This window comes from Crocodylus porosus, unplaced genomic scaffold, assembly GCF_001723895.1.
Source record: "Crocodylus porosus isolate Cpor-Errol unplaced genomic scaffold, CroPor_comp1, whole genome shotgun sequence".
Taxonomy (NCBI): Eukaryota; Metazoa; Chordata; order Crocodylia; family Crocodylidae; genus Crocodylus; species Crocodylus porosus.
In genome coordinates this window covers 8175141-8198786 of record NW_017728886.1, presented here as the reverse complement: position 1 = coordinate 8198786, position 23646 = coordinate 8175141, and the positions used below count along the sequence as shown (strand labels likewise).

The following is a 23646-nucleotide window of genomic DNA, read 5'->3' as shown; positions in this document are numbered from 1 at the left end:
GCGTCTAATGATTTGGTGACCTGGTCGTAAAAGGGCACCAGGTTGGTCTGACAGGACCTGCCACTGATGAACCCGTGTTGGCTGCCCCTAGACATAATCTCCCCTGCTGGCCCCTTGTGGATGTGTGCCAGAATAATTCTCTCAAAAAGCTTACCCAGGACTGAGGTAAGACTAACTGGGCTATATTTTTCCGGGTCCTCCTTCCTCCCCTTTTTGAAGATGGGAACCACATTGGCCCTCTTCCAGTCCTCTGGCACCACACCTGAGCACCACGAGTGCTCGTACAGCCGTGCCAGGGGTCCCGCAATGACCGCAGCAAATTCCCGCAGCACTCGGGGGTGGAGATCGTCCGGACCCGCTGATTTGAATACGTCCAGTCCCTGCAGACGTTCCCTGACTAGATCCTCCTTGACCCTTGGCCTGGGTGCGCCTCCCCTGCTTCCCTGTTTCCTGCCGCTGTTTTCTGCATCCAAAGTCACAATCTTTTAAGCTCTAGGACTACTAGAAAATTGAGGAATTACTGTCTGAAAAACAAGAGTTCTGGAATGCTATCTCTGAAATTAAGCATTTTAGCCCCTTCCACACCAGCTTGGGAGGAAGCAGAGTCTAATGACCAGAGGGCGCGATGGGGAACTCAGTATGCCAGGTTTTGTTCCTGACTGCCACTGACATGGAAGAATTTGCTGATGCCATCACTGTCAAGGTTAGCTTCTTAAAATGAGCCACCTATTTGAGCACCCAGTAAGTAGTCTGATTTTCAAAGGTTACCAATCAGGTCGCTGTATTGCATGTATTTATGGCCCTCCGTGCATGAGAAGCATTGTCTGAGAGGCTGAAGTTTTTGAATCATTGGTCGGAAACTTAGGTTTATGGTAGATAACCAACTGAGGGTGAGCTCCCAGTACAATGTAATGCTAGGCACAATGTATAAACAGGGAAATATGTTGAATAGAGAATTGGTGCTTACCTCTGCACATGATGTTAGTGAGGCAATTGCTGGCGGCTCTGTCCAGTTCTGGTGTCCACCCTGTAAAAAAGGACGTTTGTTAATTAGGGAGGGCTCAAAATATGATTCAAGGTCTGGAAAGCTTGGCTTATGGGAAGAGACTAATGAAGCTCAATCCATTTGTCTCATTCAAGAGAAAGATAGAAGATGACTTATTCTCCATCTCCAAGTACATATATGGAGGTTCCTGAAAATGAAGGGCTCTTCCTCCAGCAGACATCTAGCAGCCTGAAGCAGAGGCAATTCCAGTGTTTGGAAACGGAAGGTCAATACATTCAGGCTGGAAATAAAAGTTGGGTTACAATTAGCCATTGGAACAACTAATCAGGGGATACAGTGAATTCTTGAAGCCCTTAATGCAGGGCTAGATGCTTTTCTGAAAGATGCACTTGTTCAAGCACAAGTTGGAGTCTGGAATCATTGGATAAAATTCCCTGGCCTAGATGGATTAGATTAGGTGATCATAGTGATCGCTTTGGGTTGGATTAGATGATCATAGTGATTGCTTTGGGTTTGACAATTTGTAAAACTCTCAAGTGACAGGCTGTACAGGAAGTAAACTGTATTGCTGTTAAGCAAATCTTTATAGCCATAAAAGTTGTTGTCTGTGTGAACTAAATCACTACAGAACCATGTGTGTTGACACCCATGAAAGTGAATTTATGCATTCTTTTGTTCTAGTTGCCTTGAATTTCCAGACCCCAGGCAATGAAATGGACCTCTACCAGGGCAGATTCCAGGACAATGGCTTTTCGGGGTACATCCTAAAGCCTGAATTCCTTCAGGACGTGGACACCACATTCAATCCAAAATCGATTGTGGAAGGAGCATGGTGGACGCAGAAGAAACTGGTGGTTAAAGTAAGAATCAGATCTGGTAAAGTGTAACACCCGCAGAAACCCTGGTTGCTTCTGTGAATCTGAATTTTGCCACATGGGCTCACAGAGAACAACCTGCCCTGGTCTCAGTTCATCAAGGCAGTCAAGCACTTGCTTTTGTCCTGTTGACAAAATCTGAATTAAGACCCCCTGTGAGCAAACCTCCTAAAGGCAATGGGACCACTTGCAAAGCCGCAAATACAAGTTTTGCAAAGATTTATGCATGTTCTTTGCTTTAGGCACGGGGTATGTATGAAGGGGCATATTCAGCATATGTAGAGTGAAACCAATGTGTAAGTCTTAGCAGAACTGGGGTGTGTGGCACTGTAAGCTTGCCAGATGAGGGGCATAAATGTAGTTTTCTTCTTTGGGATCCTGTGGCTGCCAAAATGCAAATAATAATGAACAGGGTGGCAGAATCGAGAATCATACACCCCTTTTTTCAATGACGTCAGCTTTGCACGGTGTGAAATAAAAGGTGGGACGTTCATATTGCCTGACTGTTACAGTCGCAAACATGTATTTGGCCATGAGGCATCACTTGCTCCTGGGTATGACCTGAGTGCAAGGGGAGGCACAGAAGTCATTCCCTGCCCTGTCTCCAGTGGGACATTGTGCAGAGGACGAGGTCCACCCTGCTCTTGTCACCACTTCCACCAAAGCCACCATCATCATAAACAAACTAGGCCAGCTGTGACACATCCTTATCCCTGAAGGCTGCAGTCCAAAGGAAAATGATGACAGTTGTCTGAATTGAGCCCTGTCCCCAATGCATGGGATTTTTCTCTCCTGCAGATCATCTCTGGCCAGCAGCTGCCCAAGGTGAACAAAAGCAAAAACTCCATTGTGGATCCCAGGGTCACAGTCGAGATCTACGGGGTTCAGCAGGACAGCGACAAGAAACAAACCAGGGTCATTGAAAACAACGGTAAGGGGGAATTCAGGCTTGTGGAGCAGTCCAAGACATTGTAATTCACACCTAGCCCACCATCTAAATACGCAGAGGTGGGGCAGAGGCAGCAATTTGTCTCCCACAAGACAGCCAGGCAGCAGGCAGCCGACAGGTCCCCCTCCACCTTCCTCACAGGGGTAGGAAAGGGCACTCCTCTTGGCAAACACACACAAAGACTGTGGTTTTTTTGTTTGGGATCCAAGCCAAGCATATGAAAAGACATGCACATTTTCTCCAGGGCTATGAACATGTTCCTCTTCCTCCTTTCCTGTTTGAGACTTCAATCAGGGGACGTGGCTGGGCTCCAGCCATTCGTGCCCATCTCCTCTTCTGTTTTCTAATCTAGTTCTGCCCCACGCGTTTCCAGTCGCAAGGCCGCATGATTTTCATGGCTGGCAAATGCTTCTGAGCTCCTGTTGTCTGCAGTGAGTTTACTGGCAGGGATGTTCACAGAAACGGCGAGTTTCAAGTGAACGCTGAAGCACGGGATGTGAATCTCAGGTCTGTAGCAGTGAGCATTTGAATTGGAAAGTGGACCGCAGGCGGTAAACTCATTAGAGGCTCTGTCCCGCAAGGCCTGGAGGTCCAGAGTTGTTGGAGTTAGGAGCTAGATCCAGTGTAAAACTTAAGAGCACCCAGTTGTCATCCTGCCGGCGGCACTTCTGGACATGTGCAGAAGTTCCCGACACATCTGCATCTCAGCAGCAGTGTACCCCGTCCAGCAAAGCCTCAAGTGCGTCCCCTCCACTTGCTCCAAACCTTGAAATGTGCCTGTGAAAATGTTCCCGGGATGTCCCCAGTGTCCTTTGTCCATTGCTCTAAAGACCAAGGTCTTGAAAGGGATGCTCCTGAGTGTCTTCACCAGCTTACTGCTGGGTTTGGAGCACACATGTGAGGAACAGATCATGCTCAGAGTACCCATGCGCAGTGTACCCATGTCCTAAGGCAACTTTAGGCATGACCTTGTTCAACATTAAGCAACACTGAGCAACCTTCTGCCCGTGCCATCAGTTGGCCAAGTCCGCATGGTAATAACACATGGGAGGTTGCTCTCAGCAGTCGCTCCCCAGCTCTGGAGCATCCTCTGTCTCGAGGCCCACGTGGACATCTTTAGGTAGTGCTGTGAGACCTTCCTATTTGGACAGGTGTTTAACAAAAAAAGCTAACCTGAGATATTGTGTTGGGGATTTCTGTCTTGTGTCACAGCTCTGGTTGCCTTTTAAGATGTTTTGTTCTCTTGTTTATTCTCCTGTTCTGTGTTATTCTGGTCATTTATTGTAAGCCAGCTTGATCCTTTGTTGGGAAGAGTGGCCTATACATCCAATAAATAAGCAAATATAATTAATCAGTCTAGGCACCACCTAGACAGCAGCAGGGCTTGTGGGTTGCGATTTTGGAAGTCAGCTCCTCTGTTTCACCTGATCGTGCTTTAAGCAGCGATGAGCATGGGCTCGTGATGCAAAAGGGGACAGGGATTTTCTGAGCATCCGCTGCCCAGTACATGTGCACGTTCCTACCCCGTTGTCAAAGAAAGCCAGCCCGTGCTAAGTTGTCCCTCAGTGAAAGATGGCTAAGCTGCCATGGCTTAGTTATTTCCCGCGGGGCAAGAGTGTGCAAACACAGAGCAGCTGACGTACCATGAAGCTCCTTTCCCATTTATCTCGTAACAGCTTACTTGTTCTTCTGTCAGTGCTCTAAGTCTTTCATCATATTTTTTCCCATTGTTGTCTAAATATCTGGCTTCGAGTGTCTTCCCTCAAAGTCAGTAAGAGTTCACCACCCCAGAGGAATACTTAGCATCTTACAGGAGTGAGTCTTAGATCAGGGAACACATTCAATGGGAGCTGAGGGTCTCCAGCATTTCTGGCTATTAGATTATTACCATGTGGTGACCATAGGGGACAATATTCAGCCTTTGCTTTTGCTACCTGTAAGTCCCCCCAACAGCTGACTGCATTGCTTTGGGGCTAAGGGTGTCAAACCAGTTTTGGTACGGTAGGCAACTTTCTCTTGGCCTCCCACAAGGTGTGAACAGGCTGAGTGCTCTAGAGCTTTTAGGTGTTAATTAAAAGGGCTGTTCTGACCTGAGCTATCAAGGGAACTGGTCTTCATAAACAAGCTGTGGGGCTATTTGTTCAACCTTTTCACTGCGATGTACTATCAAACGATCATATCATGCAGCGGTGCACACACCCATGTGGTAAGAAGGTACATCCTATAGCATGTTGACTATCTTGGAGGAAAGAGGCACTCCCAGCTGATCTCATCTAGGAGTCAACAAGTTAACACCCAAAAGGAGACATTTTCAGAGGCACACAATAGATTCCCAGCATCCACTGAGAGCCTACGGGGCTCTCTAAAATGTCCTTCTGAAGCCAAAGAAATCCGTCTTACTCATTTAGATATATTTTACACTGATGTCAGCTCACAGATTTTATTGCAAGTCTTACAATCATTTCGTTTTTTACTTAAGACCCCAGCACCGGGACTCCTGGGATCCATGCAAATCTCTGCTTTCGTTAAAAGCGTTTTTATGCAGTTTTTATCCCTCATTTTTGCAGACTTTATAAAGGCCTGCAAATATGTCCAGAACATATCTTTAAGCCTGAAAGTGTATCTTAAAGACCCAGAAACAAGGCAGCAAATAGAAAGCATCCCCATGTTTATTGTTTTCTGGCTATTTTTAAGTTAATCTCATGGTGGTTTTTGTGATTCTGCCTCGTGACTGGAGAACACTTGGAGCTGCTGATGCTGATGTTGGTTCAGGAACAAAGGGGTTAAGGAATGGGTTTGCACAAGTCTACATGTCCAGGCAGTCTTCATCTTTTGAGAACAGACTGAACTTGGACTAGCCACAAAGCCTTCCTTGGTGAAGCCTACAGAGTCATCCAGCAAACCAGGGGTATTTAACGGCGGCTCTCATTCAGGAAAGGCTGAGCCCAGCCCTGCTGTAATCTCGCCTCCTGTGCATGTTACTGAGGACACCGCACCCAGGAGGCTTGAGTCCTCTGCCTGCCTTTTTAAAGGAGGCTTCAGACCAGATCCACCTGCGTGGCTCCCTCCCCGCCGAGGATGGTCTCTCGGGAGTGACTCTTCGGCATCGCAAGAATAAACCTGGGTGATCGAGACAGCACTAAGCCTTCTGCTCATTCAGACGGTCTTGAATGGAAGTCCTTCCTCATTAAAGCTGTTGCTTGCTTTGTGACAAACTCAGCTTTGATTGCGCATTTTACCAGGTCGCATATTTCCCGGCACTAGCAGCAATCTGGCTGCACCTGGCCCTTATTTAAACAACCCCAAATGCAGTTGGGGACCAGATACAGGGCTTGGGTGAAAGACTGATCTCTGATCTCTGTTGCGTTCCTTGAGTTGATCTGGGATATTGTTGTTCAGTGCTGGATCCTGCAGCTTTGTTGTCACCTGAGTAACCCCTTGACACGAACACGTGGCAAGGGGTAACGCTGCTAACTCTCACGTGCAAATCCGAGGCCTCCGCTAGGGCCACAGCCCCACAGAGCAGATACTCCCTTTGCTGCACACCACGGAGTCGGCCCACTGCAAGGGGGCTGCTGCAGGGTACTAGAGAGAGCAGGGCAATGCCACATGGGCGAGAGAGATGTCCTGGAGGCTGAGGGGCACTGGGAACCCAGGTCTGGTTAGACATGCTAGAAAAGGTCCGCTTGCTTGCTTCTAGGAAATGATTTTGTGGTTTGCCTGATTGCAATGTGTTTATGGATTCATTGGGTGAAATCTGAGCTCCATCTGAGACTCCCATTGACTTCAGCAGGGCCAGGATTTTACACCTGGATGTTAAAGCCAGTCGGCTCCTTTGGCTGGTCTTCCGGTCAAACTGCACCGCTGGGGCAAAAAGGGAGCTGTCTGAAGGACACCAAGCAAGGCTTAAACTGCATGTCTCCCTCTGTTTTCTGCTCCTTTTCTCTTTCCTTGTTCAGGGTTTAACCCCATGTGGGATGAGGAGTTCGAGTTCAACATTGACGTCCCTGCGCTCGCCCTGGTCCGTTTTATGGTGGAAGACTTTGACGTGTCAACCAAGAATGACTTTATTGGGCAGTATACCCTGCCCTTCGCCAGCCTACAGCAAGGTAAGGAGCCATGTGGGAAGCAGAGCCTGGTCGGAGCTGCCCAGGCTGCTGGGCCCTGGCACGCTACAGCGCCTTGGACAGAAGAGCAGCCCGGGGTGTCCCAGGCTCTCCACTGTGACCATGGGGCCGTTTCCTCTCTCGGTAGCTGCCTTTGTTGTTTCTACGTCTGTGTTTGAAGCCGATCTCCCTAGACCAGGCTCGCTTGGCTTTCGGAGACTGCCCATGCTGGGCTTCAGGGTCCGGTAGGTCCCATTGCGCTGACCACTGAAGGACGATGTCACCATTTTGAGGACCCAGTAATACCCAGCGACAAAGCGTACAGGGGGTTCCCGCACACCTGGGTACCCCGGCAGCCGCTGGAAGCAGGATGTGATTTTAATTTAATCTGAGGCTGAATGGCTTTAACTTCAGACAGCGGAGGTAAAACAGACCAACTTCTGATTGGCCTGTCTGTAGTTTCACATTTAACTGCTCGCAGAAACCCGGGCCCCGCAGGAAATGAGCCCTGTAAAGTCAGGTCTCTGCTGTTTGAGTCAGCACACAGCTCGGGCCAACTTTTCGGCTGCAGCATAAAACCCAGTATGTGAATGGATGTGGTTATGCATGATCTCCTATAGTCTAAAGGTGCCAGACCTGAATTTTCGGGTCTTATTGAAGCTCTGACAGTTGTAGTCCCATCAACTTAATGCCCAGCACAAGCAGAGCTGGACAAAGGGACAAATACAGACTTTTAAATCAGCTTATATGATTTGTTGGCTGTAGGGAAGCAATGACTAACATAGGGTCCTAGGATTTGGGAGCTGGTTCTCCCACTGGCCACGTGACAAGCCCAGCACCTCTCGCTGAGATCTCTCTGATCCACCCTGGTCCACGGGGCACGAGCACCTTAGTGTTTCTCAGTGAACTCTGTGGCTGGAGGGGCTGGAGGAAAGTAAAACTTTGTTGTGGGCTGTACGATACCATTGTAGTGTACTACAGTACAGTGCCTTATTTGCTGTATTTGGCCTGTTGTTAAAGGTGGGGGATGAGGGAAAATGGGGGACTAGGAAATGAAAGTTGGAAGGGGTGGCTACCATTCTTGAGCACTGTCGTAGCCTTGTCTAGAAAAACCAAGGGACTAACTTCCATCTTTACATTCATTGTATGAGAAGCATGCGGAGCCAGCGAACCCTTCAGCCACTGGAGCTAAATACCTGTGCCTCTGTATCTTCTCATTCCAGGCTACCGCCATATCCATCTCTTGAACAGAAACGGAGACCCACATCCATCTGCCACATTGTTTGTGCACATTAGGATTCAGGACAATTATTAAATGCAGCCAAGAAGCCCAGCTTTCAAATGCTAATGGATGCTGCTGTAGCTCCAAAATGAACCCAAGGTGCCCTTTCTTCTGCTCCAGGAACTCATCAGTGCCTTCCCTGGGATGAAGCAGTGCTTTATAAAGCCCCTAAGGCTGTTGTGAATACTTTGTAAGCTCCAGTCCCAATGATGAAAGTAGCCTGACATTTCTGTTCTGATTTTTTTTTCCAATGAAAATTTGGTAACTATTTGACAAATCAAATTTTAGTTGTAATGCACCTTAATTCCTTTGATTTTTAGGTCTATTTCTAAAGAGAGGTGTGGGATTTTTAATAGCATTTCAAATCTAGGAAGAGACAAGGATACTTCATAGATTCCTAGAGATTTGGGCTGGAAGGGACCCCGGAGGATCATCGAGGCCAGCTCCCTGCCCCAGGGGCAGGAAGTCAGCTGGGGTCATAGGATCCCAGCAAGATAACTGAGCTTTGTTTCATCTGATGTGACCCTTGCAGCCTTGATAATGAAAAGCTGCACAGCCAAACACCATCTAGGCGAAATAAACTGGATGAACACTGTATCTTCTTACATACAATATATTCTAGAATATAATATGCATGTTGTTTTTGAAAGGCAGCATGAAGAAAAAAAGATATTTTTACACGAATGGCTGCATGATGCAGGGACAGAACCTGATCTCCAGCTGACTTGCTCCCTTTCCTGCTTAACTAAAGCTGAAACCCTAGCTGCTGCTGAAGCATTGATCCATTGGTGGATCTTTGATTTGGCAAAGAGCTAAAGAGCGTCCAGGGCTCTGAAACAGGAGGAGCGAGACCAGGATTAGGCAATGGACTTCAAAAGGTCAGCTTGATTAGTGGAACATCAAGACCATTGAAAATGGAGAGACCATCACTGGCACCTGTGGAGTCATAAACAATGAGCTGTTATGTCACTTGGCTCCCTCAGCTGCCGGACTACTACTGCCGCGGTGGCTGCACTGTGGAGTAGAAATAAAAGCATGGAGCTTCCATCCTGGGCAGAAAATTAACTTCCCCATGAAATACATACACCCTAATTTGGTGGGAGGCAGGGGGTTGATGTTGGGAAAGGTGCATATGATTCGCCTGCTCCAAAAACCCTTAAAATCAATAGAAAGACATCTACTGACGTCAAGGGGTTTCCAGTCAGGCCTGTTATTACTACCTTTTAAATCCTAAATTGAGGCATGGCTCTTTTCTTCTATTTACTACAGTAAAAAGTTACACTACAAAGATCTGACACTAAACTGACTCCAGTTTGTAATATAATGAAAAAATACATGAACACTATTTTACTGGTACTCTGTAGCTCTCCAGTGAATTAATTTGTATTCAGCATGAACAGCACTGAGCCAAGCACGTCAAAGGAAAAAAAAAGAAATTCTAAATGGGAGAATATTTTTTTAATCTAAAGATTTTTAAAAGACCCAAAGAATGAATTGCGTAAAAAAAAGACAATGGAAAAGTATTACACTGAAGTGGCTTTCGGATTATTTTTTTTTAAATACACTATGTAAAACATGTTCGGCTTTTATAGAAAAGTCTTTTTTAATAAGGTGATGCTGAGAACAGGGTGGTAGAACAAATCGTGTTAAATGTTAGTCTGGTTATAATTGCACTGTATGGGAGTTATAACGCAATAAAAATAGGTGTCATCTCTCTGGAATGGATACAGTATTTATATTATAAACCCCCCCATCGTCCCCCTAACACAGCTTCAAAGTTAAATAATGTCGAAATAAAATAATATATTTTTAAAATGTCCTTAACTGTTACTGAACAAACTTTAAACTAATAAAGATGGAAAAAATTGCAGCAAAAAAACTAGTTTACTGTGCATTGCTTTCCCCCCATGTGCGCTTCTGCTCATCACATGCCTCCCACAGACTTAAAAACCTGTCTTTTATTTTCCACCTTGTTACAGTTAGGTATTTTTCCAGTGCACGTAGAGGAACAAAATAGTGGGTAGGAAAGAAAGATGCCGGTGTACCTTTAAAAACACACTCACTCGCTCACTCCCCCTCTCCATCTCGCACACCTGCTCTAAGTGTGTATCCTTCAGAGAACACTGTAAAGCTCTTGCACGAGTCTGCAGGCCGTCTGCGGAGGCCCGAGGTTGTAATGCAGCGTGGTAGCTACTCCCAGGTACGTTCCCTTGTGTATTCTGCTGCTGGGTGATTTGCTATCCCGCTGCCAGGTTGATTAGCATTTGGCTCCCAGAATTTTTCATGCTAGTTTCTAATAAGGCTTATCTTCAATTATTTGCTAGCCGCCCCAAGAGATCAAGCACTCGGGACAGCAGTAAAAGGAAATCTCTTCCCCCATCCCTCTGTCTCCTACAGACTTTGTTGCTGTGAGCGCTAGGAATTTCTTAAGGCCGGGTCTCTCTCCCAGCTTGACTGCCCTTTCAAGCTCTTCCCCCTTTGCACAAACGCTAGTGGTGTGCATGACTTGTGGTTTGGTGGTGGGGAGAGGTTTCTTTCGGATGGCCCTGCCTATCTGTCCACCTGCTCCACTGCCTGGAGCGGAGGGCCATGATTCACGTTTATAGCCCAGCCTCTATCAAGTGGAAGCAGCCTCCCAGGTGCCTGAGATAAGAGGAGCAAGCACAGCTTTAGACTCAGCCCCGTTTCAGACAACAGACCTCTTCTTGAGTTTACTTGGCCTTTCAGTTATACGGCAGAGACCCTTATTTCCGGAGCTGGCAGATTAAGGCTGCCATCCTGGCTCCCAGGAGTAGCGCATGGCTTGGCTCTATTCATCTATGATGGCCCGAGGCTGTTGTATAATCAGCCAGGAGGAAGTAACTGTGCTGGCTGCCCCTGGCGTGGTTTCTCATGGAGAAATCAGGTTGCTTCTTTCTGCCTCTTTCCTTAGCTGTAAAACTGGGCTCTTGCTCTCTGTAGAGCATGGTGGGATCCAAAGTTAGTCAGTGCAAGGGAAAGCTGGGAGCTGGTGCCAGCAGCGGCTGTCATTAGGGCAGCGGCTCACAACCTTTCTAGACGCGAGGCATCTCTCGGAAAAGACTGGCTCTTAGCTGTCAGGTGTTTGTTCCCAAAAGCTTGCATTTAAAGAAAATTTTTTTTTTTTGGGCAAAAGTCTTGTTGGTCTGATAAAAGATAGCTCTCCTATGAGCCCAGATGGCTCTTAGCTGTCTCTCATTTCCTGACTCTAGAAAAATCTTAGCACAAGTCTTCTGTTGCAAGCCCTTCGGAAAGCCTGCAGCAGGTCAGGCTGTTGCGGAGACTCTGGCCTCCTCTTGGGAAGCTCTGGGTTTCTCCTGAGAGTCCGGTGTAGGCACTAGCACATTGGTCATTGTGCGGCACCCTTCAGAGGATCTCTTGCCGCCCTGGTTGAGAATCACTGCACCGGGGGCTCTGTCCAATAAGGAATTTAGGTTTCGCTATTCACCCAAGTCAAAGTGTGATCCCAAACCCTCCTGTTCATTAGTTGGCTGACTTCAAAAGCTTGGCTGGTGCCTACAGCTCTGCTCAGTAGGGTAACTAAGCCGGGGAGGTAGGAGCCTCAGGCTCTAATGCGGAGATGTGGCACAAAAATAGCAGTTGCCAGGGTGCTGCCCAGGGCATCGCAACTGCCCTGTTTCTACTCCTGGGTGTCCCCAAGCTGCCCCAGGGCGAGCAGCTCAGTGCCCTGGCTCATGCCAGTCCTAGGAACTAGGGCTCCTGCTGCCCGAGCCCCGGAGGGGATCCCTGCCATGCAGTGCGTTCCTAGATAAAGTGCATTGGCAGGTTGCATTTCCCTTTCCCTCCCTCCCTCTTCCTAAAATGTGGCAGCAGCCCTTCCTTTTGTTAAAAATCCCTAGTAGCTCGAGCACGTGCCCAGGAAGGAGACTGGAATTCAAACCCGTACCGCCCATCGCTTTAGGGGCAGCCCGGAGCCACAGGCTGTTGTAGGGCACCCGTCTCCTTTTATGCTGTGCCACTCGCAGCCAGGAGCGCATGGTTCGCTCTCAGCTGGAAAGGGGCAGCCCTGGGGTCCAGCACTCGTCTCAGCACGGGGTCTGTATTTAACACTAAATGGCCACGCTTCATCTGCTTGGGACCCGCAACCTGGGATCATTTCCTGAGCGCAGGCACCCGCACAGCCCTGTTTTCCTCTTCCCTTGGAGCCCTGGGCCCACCTTTCATGCCAGGCGAGTGGTTAGAGCAGCCACAACCCCCACCCGAGAGGGTTCAAATCCCACCTCCCAGGATGGAGGCGACAGGTTGGGACGGCTTGGGGTCCTCTCTGTCCCTTTGGTTGAAGTGAGGGTGTACTGGGGAGCCTGGCTTCTCAGCTTGGTGTTTAGGGGCACTTCTGGCAGTGGGAGGATTGGGTTTGAACCCCCACAAGTTAAGGCATTAAACCTCAGACCCTCATGGTCAAGGCAGTGCTCTAACCACTAGGCTACTGCATAAAAGCTAGGAAATGTGCTTTCCTCCTCCTCCTCTGCATTTGTGGGAAGCTTGGTGTTGTCTCTGAGTGCTGTGGTGGCTCGGGGAATGGCCCCCAGGGCGCTGACGCACAGGGATGTCCTGTTTGGATGCTGACCCCACCATGGGAGGAAGCCGGGCGACTTTGAGGCTCTTTCCCCGTTGCTCACTCGTACACGTCTCCAAGCAGTTTCGCTGAGCAACATTCACAGGCTCTCTGGGCTCGGTCGAGCTGGCCGCTGTGCCCTGCTCAGTGACCCTCTTTGGGACACTCGTTATTAGGCCTGCTGTTCCGGGCATGGACAGACCCGGAGCCCCGGGCGTCCAGGGAACCAAATGGAAAGGGCCCTAGTGGGTTAGGCACCTGCAGGGCTAGGTGATGGCTAAGTGAGGATGTTCTTAATTTGGGGTTTTGCATTAGGCCCAATGCGGGGATTGGGCACCTCAATGACTGGCCCACGGCCAGTCCCAGCTGCATCAGGCAGGTTCAGGCTTCAGTCTAACTCATAAAGAGCAAAGGAGCTTGGTAGCAAGGACAAAGGACATGGGCTAGATGAAGGAAGGGATGCCCCTTGCATCCAGTTTGTTCTGATTTCATCGAGGGGGCAGGCTCATTTTTGGCAGCTTATAAAGGCGCAGCTTGTGGGAGGAATTTCAGGGAAGAGCTAGGAATAGGCTTGGCACCTTGCTGCTGCCCAAGCTTGTCTACAAGTCTGCACTTTGCCTTCCTCCCTGACCGTGCAGGGGGGATGCTCAGCTCCACAGGACCCCTCACTGGTACAGTTTGATGTCTGGGCTTGCACTTCTGAGGGCCGCCATCCTGGGACAGCAAAGGCCTCCCAAGATGAACTCTCGGGCTGCCACGGCTTAGGTGAAGGGTTCAATGCCCTGGGGGTGGACCTGTCACACTTGCTATCCAGGGCTAAGATGCAAGGCAGAACCCTGATGCAGTGAGTGACAAATGCCCAGCCTCCACTCCTTTCCTCGCGACCAGTTTTCAGGCACCCTGAACCATTTTGTCAGTACTGCCTGGAGCCACGGTCCAGCGAGGGCTGCGAGTAAAACCACTGCAGTAGGCCCTGTGGACCAGTGCCATTCCTCCAGCTCCTGGAACTGGACTTATTTGCACGGCACCTGCTTTCTCCTTTGTCCCCTGTGCCTGCCGTTGTAAGGTAGGCCAGAGGCACATTGGCAGGGGGAAGCATGTGTGCCCTTTTCCTGTGTCATACCCGTTCTGTGCCTAAGCATAGGAATGAAGCAATAACACCACAGAAGTGCATATTGCTGCAGGGACAGAGGAGAGAGAAAACCATTGTGCTAGGGTCCTGGGTTGGTTTTTCTCAGAGAGGAAATGCTGAGCCCTAGGAGCCTGATTAGGCTGCAGGCACCATTCAGCCATCTCCATGCCCCCCACATTTCATCTGCAGTCCCTCCCGGTCCTGCTGCACTTCAAGAATATGGCCACACATCATACAAGTAGGGTGGTCATCATAGGGGACAGTTTGGTTGTCCTCTGTCCTCTATTGATATGAAACCCCATGCCTTTATGCCCTCTATTTTTCTCTAGAAGAAAAATATATTTGATATACCACTAAAGTACAACTGACGTATCTGAACCAGATGTGGACATTGTTACATAGATGACTACTTTACATCAGAAACGCGCCCTTCTCTATTGACTTCAAAGGATTTGGGGTTAGGCTTGGAAAGCCTCATATAGACAGTATAAAGACTGGAGTAATAATATGTATTGTTTACACAAAATGACATGCATTACCACGGGCGGATCCGGGGGGTGCGGTGTTGCAGTTGCTTTGATTCCTGCTCCGCCCAAACCTTAAAAATGACAGCTTGGGAGAGGAGGGGCATTTCTATTCAGGCAACCCTGATCCAGTCAACTGATGTGGGAACAGATTATAATTTACTCGATTCCTGCTAATCTCTCTTCACATCACAGGTGTTAATGACACTCTCTTCTCTTCAATGGTTTTGATGTCCCATGAATTAAGCTATCCTTTCTTCTGTGATTTGGCTGGTTGTTTATATGAAATCATTGCTCAGGTCTGAACAGAATAAAGCTGCAAAACTGAGCCTTTTTTTTTTCTTTTTATTTTTTGTAAAGCTAGATCCATTACATTGTGATTACTGGTGTCACCCCCAAATCAAAGTTCAGCTCCTAGCATAGAACGTGTCTCTCTTGTACCTGGCATAGAATATGGGTTTGAAGCATTGAAAGAGCACATGGAGACAAAAACTTAGGGCCTGATTCTCCCAAAAAGCTTCATAAGACTTTGAGGCTGCAACTGGACATAAATAGGCAGACGCTTGTGTCCGAGGGAAATGTCAGTAGGGTCAAGTTGGCTTTCTATGGGCAGAAGGTCTCCATGACACACCTTTGATATCAAAATTAGACCCCAATTCAATGGTGGAAAGTGAAAGCTATGTTTGGCCCTAAATTACTACCCTCTTTTAAAATAAACTATGTAATAAATATGAAACCATGGTATTTCCAAGCCACATTCTGATTTGTTTGCTTCATTTAAGGTGCTGGATATTAATCAAACATTTACCTTCATTGCTCTTCATTGGGAAAAACCATTTTTGGGGAGTTAGAACTGGAAGCAGGCTTGGTCCATGTGAAAGCATCATGTTGCTTACTGTCTGACTACTCCAGTTCCCATATTGCATACTTTTTGGTCCTGATTAATCCCCAAACTATGACAACTGAAAGAAACCCCTTGACCTTGAAGACATGGCAATTCTCAAAAGCAGTGTCCAACACATGAACACTACACTTGCACATCTTTGCAGGTATTGGCAAATCGTGGTACAAAACTGGCAAGAAAATATCAAAACTCAGAGTTAGAGCTAGAGGAGGTTGCTTCCTACTTTCCACCATTTGCAGGAGGAAAGGAAGAGCAATTCCACAATCCTTGTCTGACCCCAAAGACTGCATCAAAGTTTGGCTTGGTTGGGTTGGTTGGTTGGTTCTGCTTTTGGACAGTGTCTAGGATTCTCTCTTGTAGCTGCCTAGAGCTCAGGATTTGGTCCCACAGCCAGTCTCTGCTTCAAAAGAGTCCATATTGTTTCTTCTCATTCTGCTGCTTCCATTTGGGCATCTGGTAGAACTCGTCCTTGGATTTCCCAAAGATGTCATGAAAGTCGGCATCAGAGAGATAGTACTGCAGGGGGAAATGGAAACAAGGGAACAGTCATTCTCTTACCATGCTGTTCAGCTGAGATGAAATACTACCCTTGTGCACCGGTCTAAAACTTCAGTGGTACAAAGGCCCCATACTGCGATGAACACAGACCCACTGACATGCACAGTGCCATACAGCAGGGGAGATGTTCCCTGCCTCCATGAGTTTTTGCAGGCCAAACTCATTCAGAAGATTCAAAGAACAACTAGGAATTGCCTACAACTCTGGGGCGGGAGGGAGTGACCAGAAGAATAATTGTGGTGGACGGTAACAATGCCTTTGGATCCCCTAGTTTGAAAGAAAGTCAACTTTGTGGAGAATGGAAAGCTAACACCCTTCTTGTTTTCAGGGGCTAGATAATGTATTGCTCAAACATAGAAGGAATTGCATCTTCCGCAAGCACACACAGTAAAAATGTGGTGTGCTTAAATATGAAACGTGCTGGTAATGGAGACGCTGTCCCATCAGGTTAGTTCATTAATAAAGAGGAAAAAGAGAGAGGGTGTGTTATAGCCAAGTTGGTCCAGGAAATGTTCTAAAGGCAAGAGGTTTGTTGTTTCTGTTACTGGATCAATTGTATAGTTGAGAAACTAGTTAGGCAAGCTTTGGCAAGTTGGATTTGTTGCTGCGTGTACCAAAGAGCTCATTAAACTTTCCTCCCAACAACACAGTTAATCCAATAACAGACATCACAAAAAACCCTTCTGCATCTCATACAAAAGAGGGATGGATATTTAGAAATATCCATTCCATTCCTGCCCTACACAAGGCAAAAAATCACCAGCCACTAAGACAGTCTCTAGCTCAGGGGCGGGCAATTAGTTTGGGTGGAGGGCTGCTTACTGAGTTTTGGCAAGCCTTCGAGGGCCACATGACAGGCAGCCAGGGCCATATATATATTCATTTTCTAAATTTTTAGGGGCCCTGCAGGCCGGATACAAAGGCCTGGTGGGCCACATCTGGCCCGTGGGCTGCATCTTGCCCACCCCTGCTCTAGCTGGACCCTGGGACTATTACCAACTATTACTGCATGTTGTATTTACAAAGGTAATCATCATACTGACAGGAGAGGTGCAAATTCCTAAGAACTGTTGCATATTGTTTCCTTTGTAGACACGTAATAACCGCAACTTCGTGCAGTTTCTGGGTTTGAGTTTTGTTCGAATGGCTGCATGAATAAAATGTTGAAAGGGAGTTCCCACAGCATGAGACAGAGCTACAATTAGAAGTGCATGCTCTGACAGCCTTACTACTTCACTATGCAAAGCAAGTGGTGTTCATTTATCACCCAGCAGAAGCCCACAGCAAATCGGTGTGCCATCTCAGTATGGTCTGCAGGACTCAGTGGGTACATCTACACATGCACATACAGTGGGTACATGAATAAACTCTGGAGCCCGGGAGGAAAATACTCTGCAGCAAATTGCTCTGCTGTTTATTTGTGTGCATCACATGGAGTCGAGTCAGAGCAGTCCAGGCTGACAGGGGACCCAGGGCTGCCCTTGACTGGGCTCCATGTGTTGCGGCGGGGGCTGGCTGGGTACGCAGGGGACCCCTGTGGTGAGGCACCCTGTGCCCCAGCCAGCTGGGGAGTGGCACATGGAAATGGGAGAGCAGCCAGCCCGGGGCTGCTCTCCCATCTCCATGCTGGCTGCTTCCCCATCTCCACGTGCCTCAGCACAAGCTGTGCAGCAGAGCCCCTGCACTGAGACATGCAGAGATGGGGGAGCAGCCTGCTCAGGCTCATTGCAAGCAGCTGACTGGGGCACAGTGTGCCTTGATCCCTGCTCTTCTCAACCGTGACCCCCCCACCCCGGATCAGAGGCGTGTGCCTGACTCCCCCAGCAGGTTTGGCCCAGGTTATAAACCTGACCCAGTTACACCTCTGCACATTGGTAAGTGCTCCCAGACTCATCTCTCCAAGCCTGGATCACACAGTAGTAGATAACAGAATCTGGTTCTTCACCTCCATATCTGCGGCTACCATGTTAGAATTGGCCAAAAATTGCAGCTGTAAAATTTTCCAACCTCTGCAATGTAGTTTTGTTAAAATCTAAGTTTTCTGAGGGAAAAGATTTGGCAAAATGTTGTTGGGAGAAAACGTAGACTACAGTATGCAGCGAGAGCCAAACAAAATGCTCTGCGCTGTTTTGGGCTTATCAATACTTCCGTGCCCTGATCCCCCATGGGAGCTGTAGGTCCGAGTCCCCCGAGGCATATTCCCTAGTGTCAGCGCCCCTTGCTACAAATGTCACAGGACCGACAAAAAAAGTGTGTTTTGTTTCCATCTGAAAAGGGTCAAAATAACACATTGCCATTTTTATTTTTGGTAAATTTTGTGAAAAGCTTCAGAATTTCTGCCCCCAAAACGGGTCAAATCAAGTGTAGAAATATCAGAATTTCCTCATGGGATAAAATTTCCAGGTTTTGATTGGAAAATAGAACAGTTACTCAACCAGACTTCCTCATTCAAATCCCACCTCTCTACACACTCACTAGTCTACTCCCCTAAGCCCGGAACAAGGGGCCTTGTTGCACACTAATTTTGGGTGGCTCCTGGAGCTCTCAACTCCTGGCTTGACTACTCATTAATACCTTAAAGTGGTGTTAAGCACCGGTTATGCAGCTCAAAGTTACGCCACTCAAGGATTATCTCTGATCTGCCCAACCCAGCTCCTGTTTGATTAAGGTGCGGCCACTCCCCAGAGATGTGTTGAAGCCCTCCAGTATCCCAGGATCTCCCGCACCCTGTCCGTAGCGCAGGGCTAGAAGCCTGTCCCGTCTCACCAGCCCTCTAGTGACAACGCACAGCTGTGGCTCCTAGTCCTGCCCCTGCTCACCAGGCCTCTAGCGGCAAGTCACAGCTGTGCAGGTGGGGGACCTCAGAGGAGGTTTCTAGACTAAGGATGTGACTGCTTCAAACTCCAGGTTAACTCTAATACAGATCAACACTTGTGTGGCTCACGGCATAAGGTGTAACAAGGCCCAACGCTTAATTAACCCAATGTGAAATCTCACTGAGCCAATAGTTTACATGACGAACCACGTTAAACTAGACACCACGTTAAGCTGATGCTTGAGCAATTGTTTTACCTCTTTTTTAGTGGGGTCTACTCCTTCTGGAAGCTCATCCACTGTCTTGTTGATGAGCACCTCTCTGGAATACGCTCCATTTCCATTGGTCACTAGGGAAGGCGAGTTGTCGTCACTGTAGTTACTGGTACTGTTGTAGCTGCTGCTGTTGTTGTTGGGGTGTGGCTTGTACTTTGGTGAAGCACTTGCTGCTCCTGAACCAGCTACGCTTGTCGTGTTCGCATTTTTCTTATTCAGGTTGGCGTTGTTAAGATCCTGCCAAATACAGGAAGATCTTTTAGCACAGTGGGATCCAGCCAGGGCAGTGAACACACAGGAACCTTTGTGACATCCTGGGGCTTTTATGCCCTACATGGGGCAGATAGGTTGCTTCTAGGTATTATACTAATTGGGTTGATATACCGATAACTATAACTACCTTTCCATCAAGCCACTATATGACACTAGAGTCTTGATAAGCACAATGAAGATGCTTTATAAACAGATACCCAAGAACTCTTCTAGTTGCCTAATTTTTTCTAGGAATTATGATGTAAGCAAGGCCCATATGGGACCATACAAGAAAAGCACAGAAGTTTTTTAAAATCTCATGCTCCTCTGCTCCCTTTCCCCTTACGGTGCTGTCTCTAATGGTTTGAATCCAAGCTTGAGCCAGAAACAGTGCTGTGTAACCCATCACACCTACCCAACCCGGCTGAAATGTGGAAGAGTGCATGTCCCTTGTTTTAGTGGCATATGCCATTCAGAAGGACAATTCCTGCGTTCAGATGCCCGAGCTCTAGCTAAGTCTGAGAGGAGCAATATATAGCACTGAAGATATGAGTTATTATACCCAATTTCACTAACAGTTACACTAAGGCCACACCTTGATAGCACATAAGCACCTGACATCACGATCCCTGATGTACCCCATTCCTACTTGACCAGCAGCAACTCAGGTAGTGGAAAAAGGCTTCTATAGATGCTAGTACAAGTGAAAACCTGGATTGTACCAAGCCAGGAGTTTGGTCCAAGCCCACTTACCACTGTGATCTCCGATATAGCAGACAGATCTCCCAAGCTGTTCTTCATCTCCTCGTAGGACTTGCCATCCTAAAGGCAGGAGAGAGAGTTGTGAGAACGAGATCCATAGAACAGCCACTTTTCCTTTCTACAGGGCAGGTTGCAGTGGCTATAGCTAAAATCTGCTCTTGCTTCTCGGACCGGCATCTGGGTCAATGCTGTGTGATCTGGGACCCAGAAATATAGAGAGGAGCCGCTGTAATATGGAAACCAGGTGCAGCTGTGAGATCTACAGCCATTTCTGAGAATTAAAAGCGCAAGGTGCATCGCGGTGGCTATGGCTACGTTTGGAAGCCAACACATGGCTCTGATGCAAAAGGTACTCTGTACCCCTGACACTGGCCTTTATTCATCTCCACCGTATTTGTAAGGGGACCGGTGGGCTAACATTTTCAGATCAGTCTTTTCTCTTTTGTTCTGCTTGGTGAAAGAAGACCCTCTCTACCAGCACGTTGGTGCCAGGTAGAAACAGTCCAGGCGACACATGCGTATCTGGTGTTTCCTCAGCTTCGAAGTGCCTAAGAGCTCTCCACTCATTTTGAAGACAGCTTGGTCTTGCTGGTGGAGACTTTCAGGGGATTAGTAAAGGACTTCACACATAAGGCTTCAGCCAATAAATGCGGTCATCAAAAAGTGGGTTTGTTTGCCAAGTTACAGAAGGGAAACCCTCCTCCACAACTATCCTGGAGTTTGCTTCAAGGGGAGCTCAGAAAATATTCCATTTTCTCTCAGTGGGCATGTCTACATGTGCATTTATACTGGCTTAAATTTACTGCACAGTAAGCTACTGTGCAGCAGGCAGGAATAGGCTGGCACCTATACGTGCAGGCATTAAAATGCATTAAATGCATTAAATGCCTGGGACTAAAGTTAGTCCCAAGTCAGTCCACACACAGTGTTACTGCGCAGTAAGGTGTCTACATGTGCGTTACTGCGCAGTAACTAATCAGGTATAAATTTGATACCTGCATGATGCAGGCATCAAATTTATGTTCAAGTTGGCATAAGTTGCCATATTTACTGTGCTGTACAGGCATGCATGTGTAGATGTGCCCAGTGGGTCCCATCTCTCCATATGTTACATGTGTGACTGTACATTAACGCACATTTGCAAGAGGTGCTCAATAGCTGGAAGTAGCAGTTGTTGCTAGGTGTTGTACTGTGCTGAACTTTCAAAACTCCTCCAGCACTTGCCCTTGTAACTTTTCATGACTAACATATTCCATATCGACCAGCAATAAGTCAGGAGCAGTATGTCCTGCTCTGAGCACTTTTTGCGCAGCACAACTGATGCCGTAAATCATTTCTCCTGTGATAGCTTTCAGCTTTTAATTTTGGAGCGAGAGCAAGAATGGGAAAAGGCAAAGGCAGTGTCTCTATAGAAACCTATCCACTTTTCAATGTCTCCTTCCTCTACGATGTGAATGAGTAGTCCACAACCACTTCTGCTGCTTCCTTTGGCAGATATGATGACCTTCATTAATGTTGCCTGAATGCCCCTAACGAGAACCGGAGCCATGCTGATGATGCATGTATTATGGTTGGATGTAGCCATGATGACACTCATGAATGTCGCTCATTTCTTCCTCAAAAAAAGGAGCCTGTGGGTCAGTCAAAATCATCCTAGTTTTGGTTAAGGCTGAAGTAAACCTTGGTTCAAACCTTCTGCACCAACTTTAAGCTTTGCAAATGCACAACACCATGGTAGATCTAATTACCTACCGCTGCTGGCAGGTAAGTTCATTCTCACTTCGGTGTTTTGCTTGTAAAAAAAATGTGGTTAATAAAAATCTGGAACATTGTGCTACCAAAGACTTTTGATGCTTTAGCAGTTGTCTGCTTTTTTGGTAGAGAACTGTGAGAAGCTCTGTTTTCACCTCTGTCTTTGACCCCTTTAAAATAAAAAATATTTTTTTTTGCAGGTTTCCCATGAAACCTAGTTTTATTCTTCCTCGTGATTCTGAGGATTCTTTTGAGCCGATAAAGCTCTTCTTCACCTCAGCTTCATAAATCTTGTGAGCTGAGCTAGTCTGCAGAGAACGGAGTCAATGCCAGGAAGCAAAATCTGACAACAGTGACATGGACGTTGCAATAAAAGCTGGGGAGTGGCAGCGTGACAGTGCTGATGCAAGTGACATCTTGGTGATGGTAACTTTCTTGTCGGCTATCGCCAAACGTGTGTATGCGGGGCGGGGAAAAAGATAAAAACTGGGGAAATTAGCCAATCCTGGGACAAAGTTAAGATTTTTACCAACATTACTGAGCCGTCCTACCTGAAAACAGGCCTGTTGTGGTAAAATAAGATGCCCAGTAACTCTGCATCTAGCCCAAACCCTTCAAAATAAATAATTTATTTCCTACCTATGGGGACTTTTTACCAGCTTGAACTTTCCCTGAGCCCGAAAGGGCATGTGAGCCTGAAAACTTGCAAAAAAAGATTTTTTTTGTTTTTTGCAATTTCTCATTCAGTCTAATAAAAGGTATCATTTCTGAAACAAGAGTCCCAGATTTTTGCATTTCAAAACGAAGAATGAGTTTTTACTTCCTAGCTCTCCACGAGTTTCAGGAGCTCTAGTGCCACCAAGTGGCTGGCCTCTGGGTTCATAGCAGTGGAGGGCAATATTTCAAGAGCTTGAAAAATAAAAAAATAGTTTAGTTTTGAGAAAACTTAAACCGCACCAGAGACAAATCCCTGAGTAATACTCATTGTAGGAATAAACTCCTGGCCCGCCATGACACTAGGGAGGTTTGGGAGCATCCCTTTGGAATCCAGAGTAGTATCTTCAGCTTTAGTCATTTTTTTTTAAAAGCCTCCCAGGTCTTGAGGTATCTTCCCTGAGCTCACTGCGGTTCAGGGTAGAGCTACCCGGGCCAGATCAGGTACTGGAGGCAGCGTGGCCACAGTAGCACAGAGCTCAACCTAGGCTAGCGGTGTGTATGCAGTATAGAAACGCTCTGCAAGGTTTGCAAAGTAGCACAAGCTTTCGAAAAACTAGGAAGGGACACTGTTTGAGATCCTTATTCATCCCCAGTGCACCTCAGTCCTCACTTCCACTGCACCCCTGGGTTTGGGGAGGTAGAGATGACAGGATGACAGACTTCTGCAGCACCTGAATGCTATTTTTGGCTGTCACAGCCCACTGGTGTAACACTAATGAATCACTTCACTGCCCACATAACGTTAAGGGAACAGTTTTTTGGGGTATTCTGAAAGAGGGGGAAAAATGACCTTTTTTGTTTGTTTGTTTGGCCCCTGTGCTTGTTCTGCAGGTTTGCCTTGATATATAGCAGAGTAGTAATATCAATCTGTAACCCTGTTTGAAATCTAGAGTAGCAGCCCCAGGGTGAGGGACGTAAGTCACTGTTTACAGGAGCTCAGCCACTCTTGTGAGAGGTCCACAAGAGAAACCGAACCGTGGGAATTGTTTGGACCCTGTCTGTAACCCACACAAAGGGCACAAAACACCTCCCCCCCACCCACATGTCTCATTAAAGCTAGTTGGGAAATACCTTTTCTTCTTTGAAAATGTTGGCAAACGTTTTCTTAATTTTTAGTCAAAATGCGAGGTATGTTAAAAAACT

The 23646-nt window shown here is 47.3% G+C and overlaps 2 protein-coding genes across 3 annotated transcripts in view; one reads left to right on the top strand and one right to left on the bottom strand.

Annotated features, from left to right (window-relative positions):
- Positions 1-8273, top strand: part of PLCD1 (phospholipase C delta 1) — a 73748-nt gene extending 65475 nt beyond the window's left edge. For both annotated transcript variants that reach the window (XM_019530036.1, XM_019530025.1), the window contains exons 12-15: positions 1688-1866; positions 2680-2812; positions 6790-6939; positions 8160-8273. In XM_019530036.1, coding sequence (XP_019385581.1) covers positions 1688-1866; positions 2680-2812; positions 6790-6939; positions 8160-8251 — 554 coding nt within the window. In that variant the 3' untranslated portion in view covers positions 8252-8273. The remainder of the gene's footprint in view (positions 1-1687; positions 1867-2679; positions 2813-6789; positions 6940-8159) is intronic.
- Positions 8274-14779: 6506 nt separating this feature from the next.
- Positions 14780-23646, bottom strand: part of VILL (villin like) — a 50904-nt gene continuing 42037 nt past the window's right edge. The window contains exons 18-20 of the mRNA XM_019530016.1: positions 20026-20094; positions 19003-19257; positions 14780-15888 (exon numbers count right to left, since the gene is read on the bottom strand). Coding sequence (XP_019385561.1) covers positions 15775-15888; positions 19003-19257; positions 20026-20094 — 438 coding nt within the window. The 3' untranslated portion in view covers positions 14780-15774. The remainder of the gene's footprint in view (positions 15889-19002; positions 19258-20025; positions 20095-23646) is intronic.